The 25,428-nt window shown below is 45.3% G+C and overlaps 1 protein-coding gene across 3 annotated transcripts in view; it reads left to right on the top strand.

Annotated features, from left to right (window-relative positions):
• mRpL20 (mitochondrial ribosomal protein L20) overlaps window positions 1-24,539 on the top strand; it is a 73,145-nt gene extending 48,606 nt beyond the window's left edge. The window contains exons 5-6 of one of the 3 annotated variants that reach the window (XR_011511976.1): window positions 18,500-18,565; window positions 24,313-24,386. Coding sequence is in view for 2 of the 3 variants with exons in the window: in XM_070533493.1 (XP_070389594.1) it covers window positions 18,500-18,565; window positions 24,313-24,417 (171 nt within the window). In the remaining variant the exon portion in view is untranslated. Of the gene's footprint in view, window positions 1-18,499; window positions 18,566-24,312 lie in introns of all 3 variants that reach the window. The other 2 variants (XM_070533493.1, XM_070533494.1) reach the window with 2 other exon arrangements.
• Window positions 24,540-25,428: the final 889 nt, after the last annotated feature.

The following is a 25,428-nucleotide window of genomic DNA, read 5'->3' as shown; positions in this document are numbered from 1 at the left end:
ATCAGATCTTGGCCCTTTCACGACATCAAAATTTGGCAATAAGTGAGTCATTGTTGCCACTGATTACGTCCCGATGTCGTCCTCTATAACATCACACCCCGGCAGCTCGTCAATGATTGTGCCCGCACCCAGATGCCTACACCAGGCGTTATGCCTGGTGTAGATATCTGGGCACGTGGCTCTTATCGCATGATGGTGCAAATGTCCTGTCGCAGGCCAGTCTCGCTGCAGCCAACCTTGTTTATCCATCGCACGCTTGAGAGCAGCAGAATAACAGTGTGCAAGCGCCCTGTCACATGGTATTTTTTCATATTTCGCGGGCTTTCTTTGGAATGCGGAAAAAAGGACCACGTGAGATATATTGTGTTGCAAACAATTTATTGAGAGGTTTCTCAAGGTTCTCTACAATTTTGCGTATCCCACTTGGGGTCTGCAGCCAATGCTTTAGTTAGTTAAGAGGAAAATAAAAAAATCGCCTGAGTAACCCTAGGCCAGTGCCAACATTATCAATTCAGTTTAACTTGCGTCTGAAGTGGCTTTCATTTTTCAAACTTTGGCTCAGGTTATTTGGGACAACCTGTATATATATAAAGGAGAAGAAAAGGGGTTAACCCAGGGGCCCGATTTTTATTAATCATATCATAAGAAACCAACAAACATTGACAGCAACGACAACATGGGGGAAATTACTTGTATTACTAAATGAAAAAAAGAAATGAAAAATTAATGGAAATTAAAGTGGATGAAAAATAACTTTCCGCAGGTGGGGAACGATCCCACATCTTCGCATTACGTGTGCGATGCTCTACCAATTGAGCTACTGCGGCACCGTTTTCCCATCCACTTTTTTGGGTATTTATGTTTCCTACTAGAACCCTGGGAGTGTTAGCCAGCGCCACCACTCACAAACCTTGGCGGCGGATGTGGAACATCCTTTCTGCCACAGGCGTCACGAGTATGTGATCTATTTGGGCGAAGGCAACTCCACTTTAATCCACTTTAACTTCCATTACTTTATCATTTATTTAATTCGATTATTAGGTATGTACAAGTAATTTCCCCTGTATTGTCCTTGGTGTCAATGTTTGTTGGCTTCTTATGATATATGTGATTATGTGTGCGTGTATGTGTATATATATATTTTATAATACCGAGACCGATTAAGTTGTCCAGCGCTGTTTATTCCAAAAAAGGCAACGCTCCCAGCTCACGCGCGAAAAAGTAGAACAGGGAAGATGATGATGGCTATGTACAAATGAAAACGACGAAGTACGTTAATAGTGCTTACACTAACTTCCCCCCATCATGGAAGCGGCCTGCCTGGCCGCAGATTAGAATTATCTAAACGGGGAGTGAAGGGCTTCCTCCGCGAGACGTGAACAATTTCGGCATTCCGGCGGCACCGGTCAGTGACGGAGTGTACTGGGTGGACGAGATAGTTCACTGCAGATGTTTGCTGCACAACGGTGTATGGGCCAATGTAGCGTGGAAGGAACTTCTCATAGAGGCCTGGGGTGCGGACTGGAGTCCAAAGCAGGACTTGGTCTCCAGGGTGAAAACATAGGTCACGGCGTTTGTTGTCGCAGTAACGTTTGCGCTCAGCTTGGGTAGCTTCTGTGCTTTGCCGGACGATTTGACGGCATTGTGCAACTCGGGCAGCAAAATCTTCTGGAAGCGACGCGTTAGGTGAAGAAGGTGCGAAAAAGAGTTCTTTGTCGAATATGGTGGAAGGAGATCATCCATACACAAGGAAGAAAGGGCTGTAGCCGGTAGTCCGTTGAATAGTATTATATGAATAGTATTATATGAATAGTATTATATGCGAATGTCACAAAAGGAAGAATTTTATCCCAGTCAGTGTGGTCAGGACGGATGTACATAGAAATCATGTCAGACAGCGTACGGTGGAAGCAGTCAGTAAGGCCATTGGTTTGCGTATGATAAGTAGAAGTAGATTTGTGGACGGTATTAGTGGCCCGAAGAACTTCCTTGAGAACTTGTGAAATGAACACCTTGCCACGGTCACTGAGAAGAACGCGAGGAGCCCTGTGGCACAAGACAATGGCGCGCAAGAAAAAGTCGGCGACCTCAGAAGCGGTGCCGGATCGCAGAGGGGCAGTCTCAGCATATCTTGTTAAATGGTCGACCAAAGTGACAATCCAACGGTGACCGGAGGGTGTCAACGGCAAAGGACCATATAAATCAATGCCAACAAATTCAAAAGGTGCGTCCGGGCAAGGGAGAGGTTGTAGTATATCGGCAGGAGGGGATGTCGAGCATTTGCGGTGCTGACACGACGCACAAGAGGCAATGTATTTGGCCACCGTTGTGGATAGGCCAGGCCAGAAGCAGTGGGTCTTTATGCTGTGCTAAGTCTTGTGGAAGCCTAAGTGGCCAGCCGATACGTTGTCGTGAAGTGCCTCTAATACCCGCAAGCGAAGGCAGCGAGGTAGAACTGGGACCCACCGGTGAGCTGTTGGGTGGTAAACGTAGCGGTGTAGCATGCCACCTTGAAGGCGGAATTGTCGAAGTTGGCGTCGCAAGCGGCTGTTGGGTGGTTCGGCGAACCCACTAAGGCGATCCATGAAGAGCTCGACAGTAGGAGTCGGCCTGCTGAATCGAGACGAAATCAGAGCGTGGTGAAAGCTTAACTTGGTCCAGGGGCGTTATCGAAAGTTGGTGTGAGGCAGGCGTAGCATCGGAATGACGTGGTGGGGAAGACGATGGCGCGTTACCGGGAGAGAGTGAGAGTGGGCAGTGAGACAATGCGTCTGCATCATGATGGCATTTTCCAGACTTGTACGTTATAGTGAAGTCATATTCCTGCAAGCAGAGTATCCAGCATCCTAAGCGTCTTGACATGTTTTTCATTGATGACAGCCAGCACAGAGCATGATGGTCGGTGACGATGGTGAGTGGCGGCCGTAAAGGTATGGGCGAAATTTCTGAATCGACCAAACGATAGCCAGGCGCTCTTGCTCTGTAATGGTGTAGTTACACTCAGCTGGAGAAAGTGTTCGGCTGGCATATTCTATGACTTGCTCTTTAGATGCTGTATTACGTTGCAGAAGTACTGCGCCAATACCTTGTGGGCTTGCGTCAGTATGGAGTATGGTGGGGGCTTGATTATCGAAGTGGCGAAGCACTGGTCTGGAAGTAAGATGCCGCTTAAGAGCTCGAAAAGCCGACTCGCAGTCGTTACTCCACGTGAAAGAGGCCCCGGTAACCAGTAGCTTGAGTAGAGGAGCTGCTATTGCTGCGAAGTTGCGTATAAATCTACGAAAATATGACGCCAAGCCGAGGAAACTACGTAGACCTTTCTGTTGCTGGGGGCAAGGAAACTGGAGAACGGCATTAATCTTTTCGGGGTCAGGCTGGATGCCATCTTTTGAGACGACGTGACCCAATACTTTTATCGTCTTGCTTGCAAATTTGCATTTTTTTGTATTGATCTGGAGACAAGCATTCGCAAGGCACTTGAGAACTTCGTCTATTCGATGAAGATGTTGGCTGAAGTCGACGAAAAGATGACAATATCGTCCAGATAACAGAGGCATGTCTTCCATTTTAGACCACGAAGTACATTGTCTATCATGCACTCAAATGTGGCAGGAGCATTACAAATGGCCAAAAGGCATCACGTTGAATTCATAAAGGCCATCCGGTGTAGCGAATGCGGCCTTTTCTTTGTCAGTCTTGTTCATTGGAATTTGCCAATATCCTGATCGAAGATCAAGGCTGGAGAAATACTCCGCCCCTTGTAGTGTGTCCAAAGCGTCGTCAATTCGAGGTATTGGATATACGTCCTTGCGTGTGATCTTATTGAGCGCTCAATAATCCGCGAAAAAGCAAACGGAGCCATCATTTTTCTTTACCAGGACCACGGGAGACGCCCATGGGCTAGATGAAGGTCGTATTATCTTCCGCGCAAGCATGTCAGCAACCTGTTGTTCAATGACCTTTCGTTCGAACGGCGATACACGATAGGGGCGTCATCGTATTATAGCGGAACCATCGGTTTCGATGCGGTGTGTAGCCGCATGAGTTTGGCTCAACACAGGGGAACAGCTATCGAGACAGGCTTTGTGTTTTGCCAAGACCACCATTAAGGCTTCGGACTGCGCGGCTGTTAGGTCAGAACCAAGAACGGCTGGAGGAGGGAAAGAATCATCCAAACCTGAGGTTGGTGCTGGCAATAAAAAAGGGCAAAGTGTGACTATAGAGATAGGTTGACTGTCGGTGAGTGTTGCCACAGTCATCCCTTTGGGCAGCATCACAGGATCTGGGGTTGCGTTGCAAGCAGACAGAAGGGCGCATTTGCGTGACAACCGGACGAGACAGGTGGCAATGAGAATTCCACGAGCAGTACAGCGGGAAGAAGGGGCGACTAGGGCGTCTCTGTCGGCAATCTGACTGGATGTTACGGCTACAACGTCTTCGTGATCAGGACGCAGGACGTAGTCTGCAGCGATGGCCAAGTTCACGCATGAAAGTGAAGAGTCCGCAACACGTTCAAGCTCTGTATCCATGATGTGGACAACTTCCTCTCTACATGGAATGACGGCTGAAGCAGAATATAGGAAGTTCCAACCCAGTATAAGTTCATGGATACACGTTGGAAGGATGATAAACTCGATGTGGTGGCGTATGCTGTCGATGAGAACACGAGCAGTACACTGTCCGTCGGGGTGAATGAATGCATTATTAGCAGCATGCAAAATAGGTCCAAGATGAGGCGTTTTTACTTTACAGAGCCGGGAACACAGATCACTCCGAAGAACAGAAACGGCGGCACCGGTATCAATGAGAGCTGACGCGGGAACACCTTCGACTGTCACAGAAAGCATGTTGGCCAGGCGAACAGGCGGAATTTTTGAAGACCGATAAGAAGCAGTTTCCCCTCCAAAAACTGCAACAGTTAGTTTTCCGAGTGCTGGTCGACAAAATGGGAAGTGGGGCGAAGCAGTGATGTAGAGCGTCGGTAAGGCGATGGAGAATGACGTCTGGCCGAACGGGAACTATGAGGCAGATTGGGAGCAGCTGGAGGAGACGGAGAACGCTGTTGAGGGAACGAGTACGATCCGGGATAGTAGTAATCTGATTGGCGAGTGCGGTCTCTTTCGTGCTCAGCATAGCCTTGTCTTTCATCCTGCTGGCGACGGCAGCAGAAGCGAGATATATGGCCGCATATACCACAGTAAAAACAAACCAGATGAGGTGGACGCCACTGAAGGTACGATGGCGCAGCAAGTGCTCTGGTACCCATTGAAGCCAAAAGGTCATAGGAAACGCCAGTAGGCAGGAAGTCACGGTAGGGGTGGGTAGCGAAACAACATCTGCGTAGGTAGGTGTGGAGCGCACAACTGGAGCAAGATGTGTCGTGGGTGTAGTCATCGCTGTCAACTCCTGCTTTACGACCTCGCGCAAGACGAAGGGGGGGGGGGGCGCAGGCAGCAGGTGGACGCCTTAGGTCTTGTAGTTGAAGCTCTTCGCGGATGATGGTGCGGATAAGAGCACGTAGATCTGGAGAATGGGGAACCTGAGGATCGCTGCTGTCATATGGAAGACGAATAGACTGCAGCTCGTTGAGGTGTTGACACGTTGAAGTGATGTCTTAGACAGAAGCCGGATTTTGCACGATTAAGGCGTTGAACGCGACAGGCCCAATGCCTTTTAAGATGTGGCGAACGCGTTCGGCTTCCGTCATGCTAGGATTCGCACGGCAGCACAGAGCCAAGACATCCGCTATGTATGAGGTGTAAGACTCTTGGGGAAGTTGACGGCGTGTTCCCAGCTTCTGTTTGGCGACTTCTGCACGGCCAGACGAGGAAGCGAAGATTTGCCACAGCTTGGAGGTAAACGTGGACCAATCCGCAATGTCGGATTCGTGGTTGAAATACCACGTCTTTGCAACACCGTTCAAGTAGAAGGCGACGGGCCTCAATTTCTCGGTGTCGTTCCACTTGTTGCAAGAATTCACGCGGTCGTAGTGGTCGATCCAATCGTCGACGTCATCACCGCAGAGTCCCCGAAGATAGGGGGATCACGCTGAGGGCTCGTCACAGTCCAAGAGGGCGCCGCAGGCAGGGTCGTCTGTGTGGTAGGGTTAGAGGTGCCAGAAGGGCCGGGGTTGGAAGTGTCCTTTGTTGTAGGGGTCGCTGGGTGCAGGCGGCGACCGGAACGGAGCTCCAGGGAGGACGGGAACCCGAGAGGACGTCGGGGTCTTGACGTACCTCCACCACTTTATAATACCGAGACCGATCAAGTTGTCCAGCGCTCTTTATTCCAAAAAAGGCAATGCCCCCAGCTCACGCACAAAGAAGTAGAAGAATAGGGAAGATGATGACGGCTATGTACAAATGAAAACGACGAAGTATATTAATAGTGCTTACAATATATATATATATATATATATATATATATATATATATGCTTTTCTATTATTGTTTGTACACAACATTGCCTCCCCTTGAGACAAAGGCCTGCTCATTGACTATGTTTCTTGATTTTGCCTGAGCATTTACCCGTGTGTATCATCATTCACTGCTTATTAATATTAGTACTCCTAATATTGACCCTAACATTGTGAAAAGGATTGAATATTTACTCACCAAGTGGACCCAGTTTGTAACAGCTTACGACCCTGCCTCTGTCATGATGTCAGGTGTTCCTCAAGGCTATGTCTCGAGCCCTTTACTATTCCTGATTTACATTAATCACTCGCCTACCATAATTAATAGTTGTGTAATGAAGAAAGGAAGAAATGACATCCCGATCATCATTAAGAGCGGAGGGCATGAGATCGGCGCTCGAACACCACCATCTTGTTCTCCCGACCTACTGTTCTGAGCTACTGCCTGTTTGTTGGACTCGTCCAATAAACCTCCTTACATTTGGTGGATCATGCTGGGTACGCACATTGCCGACACCCTGGAACTCCGATCCTGTACGTTGCACTCGACCATGCAAGCTGACGCTGCCCAACCGCCGCCATCTCTCCCGGCCGCCGTTTGCCCCGGCCCGGTTCGCCAGCGAGAGCCCCCGGTATTTTCGGGTACGGAAGACCAGGACGTCGAGGACTGGCTGTCAGCCTACGAAAAAGTTAGTGGACCCAACAAGTGGGATGACGCTACTAAGCTGAGTACCGCGAACTTTTATCTGGCTGGCGTGGCGAAGCTTTGGTATACGAACCACGAATCGGAATTTGAGAACTGGTCTGCCTTTAAGGAGGCAATATCTGCCGTTTTTGGTTGCCCTGCCGTGCAGAAGTTACGCGCCGAGCAACGGCTGCGCACATGGGCACAGGAAGCAAACGAAACTTTTACCGCCTATATTGAGGACATAATCAATCTCTGCAGGCGCGCCGATGCTTCAATGAGCGAAAGTGACAAAATACAGCATATTATGAAGGGTGTCGACGACGATATCTTTCAAATGCTTCTCGCAAAGTCTCCTGGCAGAGTGTCTGAAGTGGTAACTCTGTGCCACAGCTATGACGAATTGAGAAGGCAGCGGGCTCTCACCCGACGTTCATCTCACAGACACAGTCAACCACTCGCTACACTGGACATCGTGCCTGACCAGTCACACCTTCTCGCACAAATGAAAGAATTTGTGCTTGAGGAGGTGGCCCGTCAGTTGTCTCTCCTGCCGTTTGCTCAGCGTCAGGAGCTCCCACAGCAGCAGCAACTGCAGCGACCAATCCCGTTGGCTCCCATGCTTCGACACGTCATCCAAGAACAGATTTCCGAGGCCATGCCGGTGCCCATTCAGCAGCAACCTGTCGCCGCGCCTCTTAGTTACGCTGACGTAGTAAAGCGGCAGCAGCTTCAACAGCCCTCACCGTCCCATGGTGTGTCGTGTGCTCCAGCCCCGATTCAACCGTCCGTGACATGGGCTGCTCCCATCACCGCGAATCCCTGGCGAACGCGCGACAACCGCCTGATCTGTTTTGCATGCGGTGGCCCTGGTCATATTGCCCCATTCTGCCGCCGTCGCGTGCCAGGATACTCAGACGCATGTTCGCAGAACTACATGGATCGTCCCCGCTCTCATTATGAGAGTCTGGGTCCGCAAACAAGCACGTCTTCACGTGACTATCCACAAGCCACGTCTCGTCGCTCACCTTCATCCCGTCGCCGATCCTTGTCGCCCATGCGTCGTCGACCAGCCCCTGAAAGTGAGGGAAACTAGCCCCCGCAGTTCGTGAGGCAAGAACTGTGCTGTCAAAATGCTCAAGTCCTCGAACTTTGCCATCGAATATTGTCGAAGTTTTTGTAGAAGGCACCCGTGCATATGCTCTTGTCGATACCAGTGCTGCCGTTTCTGTTATAGACGCCACATTTTGCCGCAAGCTTCGGAAGGTGACCACGCCTCTTGAGATGATGCCCTTATGTACAGCAAATTGAGACCCTGTTTGGCCTATAGCTGCCTGCACTGCTCGACTTATTATCGCTAAAGAGCACTACACTGTCGAGTTTATCGTCCTTTCATCCTGCTCGCACGACATCATACTTGGCTGGGACTTTCTATCGCATAATCACGCCATTATTGATTGTTCCAGATCTGAACTTGAGCTCTTCCCTTTGTGTGACCAGTCCTACAACCCCGTTCATCAAGCCGCACACAAACTAGTCGTAACAGAAGACACAGAAATTCTGCCGACAGCAGCTGTTTGTCTCCCCATGTTCTGCAATAGCATATGTGATGAAGCTGCATTCTTTGAACCATCACGCCTCCTTCGAAGTCGGAAGCCGCTTCTTCTGCCTTATTCGACCCTCTCTATTTCGAATGGAACAAGCGCTCTCTGCCTCATGAATCCTCTTCCGTATCCCATCAAACTGCTTAAAAGTGAATCCCTTGGATGCGTGCAACCCATTGATATTGGCCAAATTTTTTCCGTGCAGAAAGATTCAGCTTGACGCGACCTCGACGTCGTCAGTGCCCTTAATCCTTCTGATGTACCAGCTGCCGACCTATTCGATTCGTCGATCGCAGACGGACTGTCACCATTTGAACGCTCTGCTCTTCTCCAGCTGCTCTACCAGTTCCGCGACTCTTTCGATGTTGCCCAACGTGCCCTTGGCCGAACTTCTACCATTGTTCACTACATCGACACTGGCTCCAACTCGCCAGTGCAACAACGCCCTTACCGTGTCTCCACCGCAGAACCTCAAGTTATTACCGACCAGGTTGACGACATGCTTAAACGCGACGTTATTCGCCCTTCACAAAGTCCATGGGCATCACCTGGGGTTCTCGTTAAAAAAGAAGGATGGATCAATTCGCTTCTGCGTGGATTACCGGCGCCTAAACAAGGTCACTCGAAAAGACGTGTACTTGTTACTCAGAATTGATGATGCCCTTGATTGCCTACAAGGTGCCGAGTTTTTTTCATCGTTAGATTTGCGTTCCGGGTATTGGCAGGTGCCTTTAGCAGAGGCCAACCGTTCAAAGACAACGTTCGTCACGCCTGACGGTCTATATGAATTCAATGTCATGCCCTTCGGCCTCTGCAATGCGCCTGCCTCCTTCAAGCGCATGATGGACTCGGTTCTGTGGGGTTTGAAGTGGCACATATGTCTCTGCTACCTCGACGACATTGTTGTCTTTGCGCCAGATTTCGCAACCCATCTGGAACGCCTCAACCATGTCCTGACGTGTCTGAAGACCGCTCAGCTGCAACTAAACCTAAAGAAGTGCCGCTTTGCAGCGCGAAAACTTAGAATTCTCGGTCACGTCGTATCAAAAGACGGTGTGCTTCCGGACCCGGCTAAACTACGTGCCGTGACGGACTTCCCAAAACCGACGACTCTAAAGCAGTTACGAAGCTTCATAGGGTTATGCTCCTACTTTCGCCTTTGACCCAACTTTTAAGCAGCGCCTCCAATCTTTCGTCTTGGTCTTCTGAGTGTGACCAAGCCTTCTCCACCCTTCGCCGTCTCCTGACGTCACCACCTATACTGCGCCACTACGACCCTACCGCCGCAACTGAGGTGCACACAGACGCCAGTGGTGTCGGCCTCGGTGCTGTTCTCGCACAACGAAAGCCTGGGTTCGCAGAGTATGTCATTGCATACGCCAGCAGAACGCTCACCAAGGCTGAGTCAAACTATAGCGTCACCGAGAAAGAATGCTTGGCAATAGTCTGGGCGCTTGCCAAGTTCCGCCCTTACTTATATGGCCGGACGTTTGATGTAGTGACGGACCATCATGCATTATGTTGGTTGTCTTCGTTGAAGGATCCGCCAGGTCGCCTTGACCGCTGGGCTCTTCGACTTCAAGAGTTTGACATGCGCGTCATATATCGTCCCGGACGCAAGCATGCCGATGCTGATGCACTGTCGCGGTCACCACTATCCACCGAAACTGCGTCCATATCCTCTATAGGCCACCCATTGTCAGCTCTTGACGTCGCCACCGTCTCCTCTGCACAGCGCCACGATCCCTGGATTGCTTCGCTTCTTGACATTTTATCCGAGGCACCCACTCTTTCGACCACTCGAACACTGCGACGCCAAGCTTCGCACTTCAGCATGCGTGATGGCCTCTTGTACCGGCGCAACTACTCGCCAGATGGTAGGAAGTGGCTCCTAGTTATCCCCCGAACGCTTCGCTCTACAATCTGCGCTTCCTTTCACTCTGACCCGCAGTGTGCACACGGTGGTGTCTTCAAGACCTATGAACGCTTACGGAAAAGGTACTACTGGCGCAGAATGTTTCACTTTGTCCGCAAGTTCATTCGCGGCTGCCACGAGTGTCAGCGACGAAAAAAACCACCGCATCCTGCCGCAGGTTCATTGCAGCCCCTTCGGTGCCCAGACCGCCCGTTCGACAGCGGTGAAATTGCCCTTTATGGACCTTTACCTTTGAACATGGCGGGAAACCAATGGGCTATCATTGCTGTCTACCACCTTACACGATACGCCGAAACCGCTGCTCTTCCCATGGCAACAGCACAGGACGTCGCCTCTTTCACCCTCAAGCATTTTGTGCTTCGGCACGGTCCTCCTCGCGAACTCCTCAGTGACCGTGGCCGCGTATTTCTCACCGATGTAATTCAAGCACTTCTCTACCAGTGCAACATTGTACATCGGACGTTTACTGCCTACCACTCTCAGACGAACGGTCTCACTGAGCGGTTTAATCGGACACTGGGCGACATGCTTGCGACATATGTTGCATCTGATCAGTCCAACTGGGACCTGGTTCTTCCATTTGCGACATTCGCATACAACACCGCTACGCAAGTCACAACCGGGTATTCTCCCTTCTTCCTTCTGTACGGTCGCCAGCTGACGCACACTATCGATACGTTGCTGTCATACGCACCAGATGCCTCAGAGTGAACGCCCGTGTCGGAAGCCTCCCGTTACGCTGAAGATTGCCGACAACTAGCCAACCGCTTTACTACAGCCGACCAACAACGCCAGAAAAACGCCCGCGATGATGACCACTCTCCTGCCGCAATATTCGCTCCTGGAGCACTTGTGTGGCTGCTTGTACCACCCTGCGCCCCTGGCTTGTCGTCCAAACTTCTCCCAAATTATCATGGTCCCTACCGCGTCGTCGAGCGTACTTCGCCCGTAAACTACGCCATTGAACCTCTTACGCTGCAAGGCAACCGTCGTCGACGTGGACGTGATGTTATTCACGTAGACCGCCTCAAGCCATGCTTCGACCCTCTTGTCCCCACCTGTTAGATCGCCAGGATGACTCCACCTTTCTCGACGGGGGCAATTGTAATGAAGAAAGGAAGAAATGACATCCCGATCATGATCAAAAGCGGAGGGCACGAGATCGGTGCTCGAACACCACCATCGTGCTCACCCGATCTACTGTTCTGAGCTACCGCCTGTTTGTTGGACTCGTCGAATAAACCTCCTTACAGTTGTAATAATTTGTTTGCTGACATTTGCATTCTATACCATAAAATAACTAATCAGCAGGATAATTTCATTCTCTAGTTGGGCCTAGATAATATCTCAAGGTGGTGCTTATGATGGCTAGCATTCTTAAATTCCATAAATGCAAAATTTTGTCTGTCTCATGTCGCTCAAACTCACCTGCTCCTTTTGGCTATAGTATCAAATCTGTTACAAGCCACCATAAAATGGGACTTGAGGGAAACGTGCACTTCTGTGCTCGAACAGAAAGTCAAGTGGAGGCTCGGAATGAATAGACCGGACTCGCTTATCGTCAGACTGCCCGCCTCAAGTGGAGAGCACTTCTTTGTCCTTCCCCTCCCCTTCCTGGGACAAAGCGGGAGACAGCACTGCTTCTGTTCTCCTTCCTTGCTCCCATTTCTTGGTCTTGACGCACTCGGTAGCCATGGGATGTGAACAAGTGCGCTAGCACACACAATCGCAAGCACCACTGTAGCGGTATCAATGGATCTGACCATGAGCTTGTGACTTCCTACAAATATCTCGGAATTCATCTAAGCAATCCTCTTTCATGGCTTGCACACATTGAACACATCACTAACAATGCTAACAGATCTCTTGACTACATACATATGAACTTCGCTTAAGCCCCACCATATTTAAAATTACTGCTTTATGTAACGCTAATTAGATTGAAGCTGGAGTGTTTGTCATCAGTTTGGGACCCTGGACAAATTACATTACCCGATGCTATTGAGTCAGCTCAGAACAGGTCAGCTTGTTCTATCCCATCAAATGTTCCCGCACAGCTAGTATTTCTTTAATGATATCAGACTTTGGCCTTAGTAATTTGCAGCCTCGAAGAAAGATTCAAAAGTGCCATTACTGATTATGTCTTTAGTTTTTCGTGTTAAATATTCCTGTGTAATTAATTGTTTGAAAGTATACTCAACTGATCCATTGTACCCACCACCTCTGTAATAATAATAATAATGATAATAACCTTTATTTATTTCCATCAACGTGATGGGGGAGGTAAGGGAAAAAAAGCTATAACAGGCAGCTTGACTAGTTCCCGCCCCCCCAAAGAAAAAAAAAAAACATTCCATAAAGGCAGACAGTTCAGCTATCGACAGCAAAGAACATTTTTTGATTGTACAAAAATAATACGTAGAACTACAAGCATCTTTGTGGCGTATAAATATGCACATTCCCAAACATGTGAACATGTAACTGTAGTAATGACATTATGTTTACAGGACACTGTTGGAAGACATATGTAAACAGCATACACACAACAACGGCTTATTAACATCTGCATTATGGTATATCATGAACATTCGTCACTACATTTCACAATGAAAAAAGAAAGAGTTCAGGAAGCACGTCAGAAGACAAAAAGAAATTTGATATGCATACCAATTATACATACGAGAACAATGTTCAGGGAAATACAACTGAGGCAGAAAAGAACAATTTTAATTGCTGTTTTGATGTGTGTTCTATTTGTATAGCGTGTCTGTGACAAAAATGTAATAATTCTGGCAGCTTTCTTTTCATCATTTGCTGTCCATAGGTAGTTCTACACGTTTCTACGTTCCAAAGTTCCCTACTACGTGTATCGTATAAAGGAGCTTTCTTAGACAGAGAAGCTAAAGCTGAGAGAAAGTTTGTTTTCTTTCACATCCTTTTTATGTGTTAAACACAGACGGTATGGATACATTTGAGTAATTTTCATAATTTCCAGCTTTTCAAACAAAGGCTGAGACGGATGATCTCGAGGAACACCGAGAACATGTCGCAACATTCTTTTTTGCATTGTAAGAATTTTACGTAAATTTGTAACAGCCGTAGTTCCCCAAACTAAATGTGCATAATTAATATGAGAGTGAAATAATGTATTGTAAAGAATAACCTTGACCTGCACAGGCAGTATTTCTTTATTAATGTACGTAGCTCCTACGACACTTGAAATCTTAGAAACAACATGTTCCACGTGGTCTTCCCACGTTAAGTTCTCGTTGAACACAACGCCAAGAGTTTTGAATGCGCGGAGTATTTCTATTTTTGAATCACCCAACAAAAGATCTGTATTTATAAAAACGCTCTTATTCCTTGGACGGAAAAGTATGGCTTTCGTCTTGGCCGTGTTTATTTTTAATGCATTAGCACTTGACCACTCAGTCAAACGCGATAGGGAGCTATTTGCTTCAGAAATTAAGTCATTCGGACATGCAGCTGAGAAAAGCATAGTCGTGTCATCAGCATAAATGATATGTTTAACGTTCGGATTAATACAAATAATGTCATTCAAATAGATATTAAATAAAAGTGGTCCAAGGATACTTCCTTGAGGTACTCCTGATGTTATTGTTTATCGGAAGAGAAACCATTGAGGTAGACATACTGTTGTCGATTTTCTAAATAGACATACTGTTGTCGATTTTCTAAATAAGATGCTAAAAGTGCTAGTGCATTACCACGGATTCCATATGTATCTAACTTTTTGAGTAAGATTGAATGTGTAAGAAAATCGAACGCTTTTGTGAAGTCTACAAAAACACCCAAGGCTACTTCTTTTTTTTCGAAGGCGTTTAAAATAAATTCTTTCTGCTCCAGCAAAGCCTGTTCCGTCGACCTGTGTTTACGGAAGCCAAATTGTGACTGGGAAAGTATACCATATTTATCACAGAAATTCATTATTTTGGCGTAAAATACTTTTTCCAACCCTTTAGAAAAAATAGGGAGTATGGACACGGGTCTGTAGTTTGCGATGTCAGTCTTATCACCTTTTTTATAGAGCACTGTCACCCTAGCAACCTGCAATCGTTTTGGAAACACTCCCTGTAAAAAACACAGATTAAATATGTGCGTTAGGCACGGTGAAATTAGTTCTATTACATGTTTGACAGGTGCAACTTTTATACCATCTGCGTCGCTGCTTTTACTGTTATTTAGTCCTCGGAACGCCGAAATAACATCAGGCTCTATTACAGGACTAAAAAAAAGGGATTTCTGGTTTTTAGTTCTAATATAATCGAGTGCTCCTTCAGTCGGACGTTCTATTTTAATATCAACAAAGTATTTGTTAAATTCTTCCGCTAAACGGGCGCCTGTGATCTCTTCATTGTTACTTTCAATCTTTGTAACAAAGCTGAAGTTTTTGTGGCGATTTAGAACTGTATTTAGTTTTTCCCATCTTTCGTTTGTCTTTCCTGCAGAACTCTGAAAGAAATTGCAAATGTAGTCATTCCTGGCACTCCTAATCTCCTTCGTTAATTTATTGCGGAATACTTTAAACATCTTTAGTATATCTGGGTCGCGTGTAGCCATGAATTTTGCATACAATTTATCTCTAATGTCAATCTTTCCGAGAAGTTCTTTCGTAATCCATCGCTTACGTATCTTCTTTCGCTTCGAAAAGACTTTTTTGGGAAAACATTTATTGTATACATCTAAAAACAGACTCAGAAAGATATTAAATGCACTTTCAGCATCTGTCTCGTTCAGCACAATACGCCAATCTACACGAGAAATTTGTAATTTGAAAATTTCCATATTCGTTGACGAAAAGTCTTGAAAGTATTGCTGTGTGGGTTTCGTTTTACGCATATGCTTATCTAAACACATATATATAGCGAAGTGATCACTTATATGTGTGTACATAATTCCAGCCTTCATATTAGATGCATGCAAGTTGGTTATAAACATATCAAGCAACGAAGAAGATGTGGGAGTAATTCTGGTAGGCTTATTAATTACATTCATACATCCATAGGCTTTAATTAATTGCTCCAATTCCCGTTTTGCGGGCAGATCTCCAAGCATATTAATGTTAAAATCTCCACCGATGATTACAGATAGCTTATTTTCATTTGCAAAAGTAAACAAAGAATCTAGAAATACTAAGAAGTTTTGCACATTTCCGCTCGGAGGCCGGTATATTACGCTTAATAGTTTTTTGTCGACAGTCAAACATAAAATTTCATAGTCTTCATGAACGCAAGAAAAAGTCGGCACTTGGTCACAGACAAGATGGTTCTTCACCATCATTGCCACACCTCCTCCACGAGAGGTAGTTCGGTTTACCAAATAGGTGTTGTAGGAGGGTAAGCACAATGCATTAGCTTCTGTGTACCAGGTCTCCGTAAGCATAATGATGTCAAAAGCAAAATCAAGCTTGCTGAGCAAAATTTCGAACTGAGCGGATTTTTTCTTAGCTGACTGGGCATTGAGGTGAAATAGCTTAAGTGAACTGTCATAGCCCAGACCACAAACATCTTTAAATTTGCCCTTTGGGCAAAAATGCCCTTTGGGCCCTGAGGATACTGAAAATAAATAAATAAATAAAATAAATATATTTGCTTCCCGCTGGATCATCTCTCGTCTCTGCTTGCTTCACACCTTTTAATACCATCCGCACTCCATGCATTCCCTGTTAAATTCACCCTTTTGTACATCCTCTCGCTTATGCCACAGTCGTCCCATGGCAAACATTACCATCCGATCATCTGCCATGAACACTTCATTTTTCCCCGACGCTATAACCCATTGGAACCACCTCCCAGAAGATATCATCATGCACTGACCGTAAAACGTTCCGCGAAATGTTAAATAACCACACTGCTTAATTACCAATCCCACCTGCCCTTACTTTAGCACAATGTTACTTTATTTTTCACAATTGTTTCTGGCTGTATTTGTTTATTGTTGTTTCTTTACTGTTCTGTACATTTGTTCTAACATTGTTACAAGGTATAAAGCCCTCCCTTATGTAATGCCTCCGGGCCTTTAAGGTGAAAATAAATGAAATGAAATGAATTGAGAAAAGCAAGCGTAATGCCTGAAGTAATTGGAACTTCAGATAAACGGCGGCCATTTAGATAGACAAATTGTGTGCAATTTGATAAATAAGCAGAAACCCAATTTACAATAAAATCGGGAAGACTGGTATCTTTAAGTTTGAAGATGACTTTAGTGTGAGAAACCAGGTCAAGGGCTTTCTTAAAGCAAAAAAAGATAATGTCAGTATGCTCAGACTTAGTATAGATGCAAAGGTATGCATTGCAGAAGCTAATTGAGTGGTGGAAAAAACTCTGCCTGAAACCATGCTGTAAAAGGTATCAGTAAACTACCACCATTTCAAAATTCAGTGATCTAGTTGGCTATCATGTGCTCAGGTAGATTCCAGTAGGAGGAAGTCAGAGATATAGGATAATTTGAGGCCAATGGCTTATGACCTGTTCTCAATACTGGCACAATTTGTGCTATTTTCTAAGCACTGGGAATGCTACAGGAACAAAGGGAAGCACCAGAGATGATTGCACTTAGCAATCATCTCAGCATATCAACGTAGAAATGCATTTTGGAATGTTATTTGGACCTGGTGAAGTTTTAATCTTCAAGTTCAGAAGCACTGACATAGCGCCTGATAGTAACAATGTCAAAGTCAAGGTGATATCATGTGCGATCAATACACTTGCTGTCCTGAGCCTTAGAAAAAACGCTTTGAAAGTACCCATTAAAATATGCAACAGTACATAATTTGTAACGAGAGGGTCGTCATGTATTATTAAATCAACGTCTTCTTTTTTTAGATACAAGTGTGACCAGAACCTTTCAGGAGCTGTTTGGATAAAGTTTTTGGGTGCATGCTGAAAGTAGTTTCACTTGGCACAGCTAACATGCTGGTTCAGGAGTGCCTTATTTGATAGGATAATGCTGTGAAAAGCACTCTGCCATCTTAACTGCTGAAGCTTGCTTTTCTGGTGCAAAATGTCACGTGTTATCCAAGGGTTTGTTATTTTTGCCTGCCTTTTTTTTAATGGTACAAAATTGTCGATGCAATACATGCACAACTGTTTGAATTTAGCCCATAGCTCTGAAACGTCTATCCCACGAGATGCACATTGATTAAGGAAATCTAAAACACCTTCACCATTCGTGTGTAAAACATTCGTAACTAATTAGCACTTCTGGAGGAGATGAACACTTTGTCATGTAGTGTTCTGAAAGGCTAGGTTTGAATTAGTTTATATACAAGAGCCCACACGGTACTTCCTCATACCTCTGTGCCACAGCACTTTCATCTGACAGTCTGTCATGTTGTGGTCTGAAAGGCTAGGTTTGAATTAGTTTATATACAAGAGCCCACACGGTACTTCCTCATACCTCTGTGCCACAGCACTTTCATCTGACAGTCTCTCAAAATCTCTAATGACGAAATCACTTTACCTGTCAGGTGTTGTGCCCAGCACAGTGCATACAGGTTGCCCATTCGTAGGTACAGGAGTTAGGTAATCAACCTTACAACCTACCTGTGGCTTATAACTCGTGCCACACCCGGGCCTTCCATCCAGCAGTCGAACTGCACTCATTTTTCGAGTCCTTATTGCTCTTGTGTATCTCATGAGCAGGGCACGCTTGAGAAAGTACTACAAAACATGCTTTACCATTTGCGCAGACTTTTTGAGTTTCTGCAGGTATGTAGTGTTGTGCTAGTAGTTAAGGCAGCAATTGACTGCTGTGCTGGAGCAGGCACAACATTTGGCTTAGCTGCACATTGTCAGCTTGAAGATGAGGGTCTTGGCGGTCACATACAATTTACGTTGCAGTGCCACCTGGCCTTGGATCGTCGTGTGTTGGCTGAGCTCGCCTACACGGAGCCCCGCACATTCAAGGTGATTGCATATGACTGGCTTGTCCCAGTGAGGAAAGTGTACAAACAGGCTTTTCTTTGGGCAGGTCACTTGTTGATGCAAAGTCACACATATTGCAGTGGTTGGAATGCTACTACAATTGCTCCATTCTGCTACAGTTGTGTTAAAGCTGCTACATCTGTGCTACAAATGAGAGAAACTGCTCCACAGCTGCTCCAGGCTCAATCTTGGAGGCCATGGTGAAAAGAAGTTGTGGTCCACACCAGGTGGTGGTCGCCACCACCCTATGCGAAAAGTACCATCACGTCCTGCCATTCATAGAGCTAAAGGAACTAAAGGGTCAATGAGCTAATCCAATCTTGTGATTGCTCACAGTTTGCTATTAGATGTTTGCTATTAGAAAACTTTCTGTAACATATGCATGGGTTGTGAATAGTTAAAGATCACGTTATCTTGGGCCTGTTGTGTGTTGTTGCCATGTGCCACATTTGTACATTGTACTGGTGACCTCTTTACTACCATATGACTGTATCGCCTCAAGTTTTTTGTACCTTTATGTGACTTGCTTTACCGCTGGGGACACACGGTATATTCTGTTTCAAGTGTACAGGTTAGCTCAGTGAGGCTGTGTGATGGCTGTAATTTGTTTGTGAGTGGTTGCGTATATGGATAACTTCCTTGAGAATATTTGCAGTGATCAGCACCTATACTTGGAACCATTTTTGACATGCACGAATAGTGCCCTACCAATAACTATTCAGAGTCGTCTTTGTCAACTGTGATAAAATCAGCTCCAAATCATCATATGTTAAACCTCGATATATTGAACACGGATATATCATATATCGAACAGTTCCTATATCACCTGGAAAATTGCATGCATTCTTAATTTTCTATTTTTAACGGGGTTAGACGTAAAATGGATACATTAAACTCTGCCACTCCAGACCATGTGCGCTCTGTCGACAGGAAGTGAGCTTTCTCGCAACACCCTCGAAGGTGGCAGTGGCACAATGGCTGTTCCCGACTGCTGCGCACTAAAGCTGCACACATCAATTGCGCCGAGGGCGCCATTTGAACGTAGCGATGCATGCACTTGGTGGCTTGGCTAGTTTAACGTAAACGATGCAGTGCATTTGCCGCACTGACTCCTCCTCAGTGCCGCGCTGTGCACCTGCCAGGCCTCGCGAGGGCTCGTGGTTTTCATCCATAAAGACGCACGAAAGTGCACACTCACTGGGCTCACCTTGGCAGATGTCACTTCCTACTTTGTTATTTACAGTGTTTCAGAATGCTTCGATTGATGGATGTGGAGATCGCAGGGGAAGTATTAGCCAAATGAAGACGTGGGCACAGTTGATCCCGCAAGCGCTGACGTTGCCCCGTTTCCAACTTCAACTGAGGCTGTAGCCACTCTGGCCCTTCTTCACCGCTACTGTGGCGCAATAGAAGGCACCAGCCTATTACTTGTAGATCGTTTAGACTATGTTGAGGACGCCGTGGTTAAGCATGCGGCTGCCAATAAGGAGCAGGCTACACTGCTGCAGTACTTTCAGCCAAAGAAATAAATACTTTGTGTGAAACGTCAAGTGAGTATTACTGTACCACAGTTGGTTCATTGATTGATGTCTACAAGTTTTTGATGCATTTTTTATGTGATCTTATATATCTTATATATATACACCACTGCAGCGGGAGGTGCTGTGGTGTATGCATCTTGAAGAACCAGGGCATCTTGGAGATGTTTCTGGCAAATTGTATCCCATGTGTCATACTGGTCGAGTCTTTACTAAAACGGCATGCACAATCAAGTTTTTTCTGCAATACAGTCCACTTGCATTAAGCCAACCTTGACAACAGCAATGAAATTCATCTATGTAATTACCAGGCAGGTTGACCTAAAGAACAAGCAGAAAACTGCCCAAACACACTACTGGTTCATTTAGCAGTATTTGCCTAATTGTAACACATCCACTACTCTAACGTGCACCCAGCATTTATGTGTTAAAGGCAGTAAAAATCGAAACTCCTAAACAAAGTAGAAATTTAATGTGCATGCTATTTTTTAACAAGAAAAATATAGCATACACCCCGAAAAGCGATGAAACCAGCAAGTATCAGCCTTCACTGAAGGAATATTTATTTACTCTTTGTCATCATTTTATCACTGTCTGTGAACCACAACATATCATCCTCCATGTGGTCTGTTGTGGTTGAGATTGCATATTTATTGAGTGACTCGACATTTCTAAACTAGATTGTGGCCCATGTCTAGGCTAACCACGTATCTAGTACATGCTGCAATGCCAGCTGTTCTCAGAAATATTGCAAACACCTGATGCGAATTTGTTGTCACTGGCTTAGCATGTAGCACAACTTGCCTTTTGGATGAACTTTCAGATCAAATACTGAAAATGATGCGTCTTTTGTGAAAACTTGCCCTTTGCCATCTTGTGATGACACTAGCAATGGTGCGATGCCAGCTCTGATGGTAGGCTGTTGTATACACCACGAATACAGTTCTGTGTCTGATTGTACTGTGCAGACAATTTTCTGACCAATTTAGAAAAAGTAGTGTGCTCCAGAAACAGGTAAATATGGTAACCGCTCATTAGAAAGTAGTTTATTTTTATTTATTTAAGAATACTGCGGAGTCTCTTAACTCCAAGCAGGAGTAGAAACAAATAGAGATACATCAGAAATCCACAACAGCAATAAAAACTTAATACAATAACTCAAGACATGAAATACCCGCCGTGGTTGCTCAGTGGCTATGGTGTTAGGCTGCTGAGCACGAGGTCGCGGGATCGAATCTCGGCCACGGCGGCCGCATTTCGATGGCGGCGAAATGTGAAAACACCCGTGTACTTAGATTTAGGTGCACGTTAAAGAACCCCAGGTGGTCGAAATTTCCGGAGTCCTCCACTACGGCGTGCCTCATAATCAGAAAGTGGTTTTGGCACGTAAAACCCCATAATTTAATTTTTAAGACATGAAATATTGTATATAACACAATGCAGCTGGCACAAATAGAAATACATCAGAAATCCACAACAGCAATAAAAAGCAAATACAATAAATCAAGACATGAAACACTGCATATAACATAATGTAAGTACGCTTTACCCATGCATTTTCAAGTTTGTAAGAAACCCTTCGACATTTGTACTGTCTACTATATGTTTCGGCAATTTATTCCAGGCGCGTATGGTTTTCTGAAAAAATGAATATTTAAAAGTATCGTTTCGAGCATTGTATTACGTAACATTTTCCCATTATCAAAACGCGAGCTTGTGCGCAGAGTATGAGGAGTAATGAAATTGGAATTGTTGATTTGTATTATGTTGTTATACATTAAATACAAGTATTTTACTCTGCTTTCGATTTATCTAGCTTTAAGTGTATCGATACCAAGATAAGCAATCATTTCTGTCACACTGTCAGTGCGCTCATATTGGTTGCAAATGAATCTAGCCGCTGTTCTCTGAACTCTTTCTAATTTGGCAACATCTTTTTCTGTATAAGGGTCCCATATACATGAAGCATACTCAAGACATGGCCAGACCAACGCTTTGTATGCTGCTAATTTTACGTTCATAGAGGCTTTTGAAAGCTTTCGTCGAATGAACCAGAGAGATTTAAAAGCTTTAGTGCAGACTGTATCAATATGAAGGTCCCAACTGAGATATTCTGTAATAGTGTTCCCGAGATACTTAACAGCAGGTGATTCCTTAAGCGCAATGCCATCCGCAGAATAAGAATGTTGTAAAACGGTTTTGTTCCTGCATACACGGAGGACTAAGCACTTGTCAGCGTTAAAGAACATGTCCCATTTCTTGCACCAGCCTGAAACTTCTGCAAGTGTTTTATTAAGCGTAGTTTGGTCGTGCACAGATTTAACCAAGGTATAAAGAATGCAGTCGTCCGCAAAAAGCTTTACCTTAATACCACTGTGTATGACTTTCACCATGTCGTTAACATAAATGAGGAATAAGATCGGTCTCAGAACTGACCCTTGCGGTACCCCTGATGTCACCTGTAAAGTCTCCGAGCAGTACTTGTCAACTTGAACATACTGCTACCTATTTTGTAGATAAGCCCTAATGAATTCAATAAGCCTGTTATATAATCCGATGGCGTAGAGTTTCTGTAATAATTTATTATGGGAAACTTTATCAAATGCTTTCGCATAGTCTAAAAGTATAGCATCGATCTGTTCTTTATTATAATCGCGAGGGCAAAATCATGACATGCGCCAAGTAGCTGTGTCATCGTCGATAAACCGCTCCTAAATCCGTGCTGGGCATCTGATAACAGTTTGTAATCTTCGAGAAATACAAAATAGTTTAGCGTACGCAACTTATAGCATACACTATAGCGTAGCGTACGCTAAGCAGCGCACGTTTTTTACAGTTTTAGTTGGCTGGTGATATCTTTGCATCTCAGAGGCCATATGCCATGGTTGTGGCGATTTCCCGACTGTAGCTATAGGTGGAGCTGACATCTCGAATGTTTCTTTCGTTATGCTTTGACTCGTTCAAAACGAGAAGTGATCTCGAAAACACCTCAAAGTTATCCATAATACTCTGTCGTTGGAGCAGCCTGAGACTAAGCGAAAGCCGTTTTTCGCTACACAGTCATTTGCTACGAACGAAGTCCATTTTACAAAAGCAATGCCAAATTCAGTTCGAAGCGGGCAGCCGGGTCCACCGCCATGTTTCATGCAAACTCCGCAAACCATGCAAAGACGCTAACGCTAAATATGAAAAATAGCATGTGTATGCTTTACGCTATGGGTCGTTAGTGTTCTGGCATGCGCAGTGACTACCTGCTATTTTATAGCGTATGCAATGGTATAGCGTACGCTGAACTAAAACTGTCTGTTAGGAGTTGCTGTTCTTGCTCGAATATTTTCCTAGGGCAGGGCAGAAATAGGCATTTTCAGTGGGACATAATGGGTGTTCAACTCATTCAGCCTTCTAGCATTGCAAGAAAGGTGCTGCTGTCATTACGGCCAGGTGTGTTCTTGCCCACCAGCTGAGTTCAAATTATTCAGTAAGGATCAATTCCTAGATTGAAACAAGAAAAACCTATGGCCCATATAAATGTATGGGTGCTGGCTGAGACCTTCATCAAGGATCAAGTTAACCCAGAAATCTATTTAGCCGGAGTCAAATTAGTGAGTCTGCTGTATTATGTGAGATTACTTTTTATTGTGATAGCCATTATAGGAACACTCGAGGCAAATTTCTGCTAGGAGCGTCAGTATGACGTTCTGTATTAAGTACAAGTATGATACAATCTTATTGCATGCCGTATGCTGTAGGGGTGAGGAAAAGCGTGCAGAGGTGTGCCAGGAAAGCTGGTGCCTTGATGCAAGCCCAGTGTTGTGCACTCAAGAGAGGCTGGTGTGAGCATATGCTAATGTGGTCAAGCACACACTATGAGAAGAAGCGGGCAGCAAGGTGTGAGCACATGTCTCTGTGTGGCAGAGTGTGGCTTCGTGGACCCTATCTTGAAGGTAATTTGTGGCAGGTGCAAAGTAGGCAAACTGAGATGGCTAGTGGCTTTGTGTGTACCGGGTTCTTGCATACCTAGTGTTGGAGGTTTTGTAATCAAATTTTAGAGACGAAGTGAAGCAAGAAGCAGCACGAAGCCATTTGTACGTTACAATGAGCATATATATATTCATTGTAACTTGTGCAAAGTCACTCAGCTGCATATCCTACATCGCTGCGACACCTGTTTTGCGCCTTCATTATATGCAGGGCCTGGCTACCCTTGCACGCTTCAAGCGCTGTTCTGATGCTGTGGATGAGAAGTCAGCGTTGGAGGAGCCCCCGGAAGGTGTCATCTCACGTGGCATGCTCTGAGATACCCTGCGAGCTGTTTGTTATATCGCTTTACATTGCCTTCTGGCCAGTGTGCACTGCAGAGTTGTGTGCACTTTGATGAAGCAATTAAAATAGAGCCTTGAGGCTGTGCTGTAATTGTACTGCAATTGTAGTCATGTTGTTCTGTACTGCTAACACTTCTCATTAATTCCTTCAAGTCAGCAAAGCAATTATTAAACTCACTGATGTGTGCACTTGGGTGCTGTTGAACTGAATGCAGAACACACAACCTCATTAAAGAAACTCATATTTATTAAGTTTGGAGAAAATTCTAACTTCGTTTTCAAAGTGTACTTTGTGGGCAAGGCATGTTTAATGCAAGAACTGTTTTTGGAAAAAATTTTGTTTAAAATGATTATAGACTCCCAAGTTTAGTATGATCCTATTTAAGTTTTGGTGTTGATTTTCTCGCTTGCCCATAATTTTGTATGGTTACTCTGTGAACATTACGAATTTAGTTCTTCTGGAAAATAATTTCATCTGAAGCTTTGCACATGCGGAAAAAATTTGTTCAACAGCCACCATTGTCAGACTTGGCCTTGCATCATTTAATGCACTGTGCGTACCACTGCAAAGGGTTATCGAGCACATTATGGAGAATGTGTGCACAAGGTACTGGGCCTAAAATTACTCCATTAGCTCTGGGAAACGAATGACTTAACTCTGGGAGGATGTGGGCACTGTTTATGCTTAAAACATAAATGACTGATTTTGATGAACGCGGGTGACATAGCCACGAAGTGGCCACTGTGTGTAGAGGTACTAGCTGACAGGAGTCGCTGAAGCACAAAAGGAGACCTGTGGTATGGTTTGCGGAAGAGAATGGTGTAGCTAACACCTGTGTAACATGCCCATATCAACTTCTGTGAAGGGGAAATTTCACCTACACTCAGCATGACTGCTGCTGAGTTACTACTGACTACTGACATGACTACTGCTGCTGAGCCTCGTGTTGATAGCTGAGGCAGCCCTTTTATTTGCACCTTTTCA

Source organism: Dermacentor albipictus, chromosome 2 (genome assembly GCF_038994185.2).
Source record: "Dermacentor albipictus isolate Rhodes 1998 colony chromosome 2, USDA_Dalb.pri_finalv2, whole genome shotgun sequence".
Taxonomy (NCBI): domain Eukaryota; kingdom Metazoa; phylum Arthropoda; class Arachnida; order Ixodida; family Ixodidae; genus Dermacentor; species Dermacentor albipictus.
The sequence above is the reverse complement of the archived record's forward strand: the minus strand, read 5'-3'. Positions and strand labels throughout refer to the sequence as shown.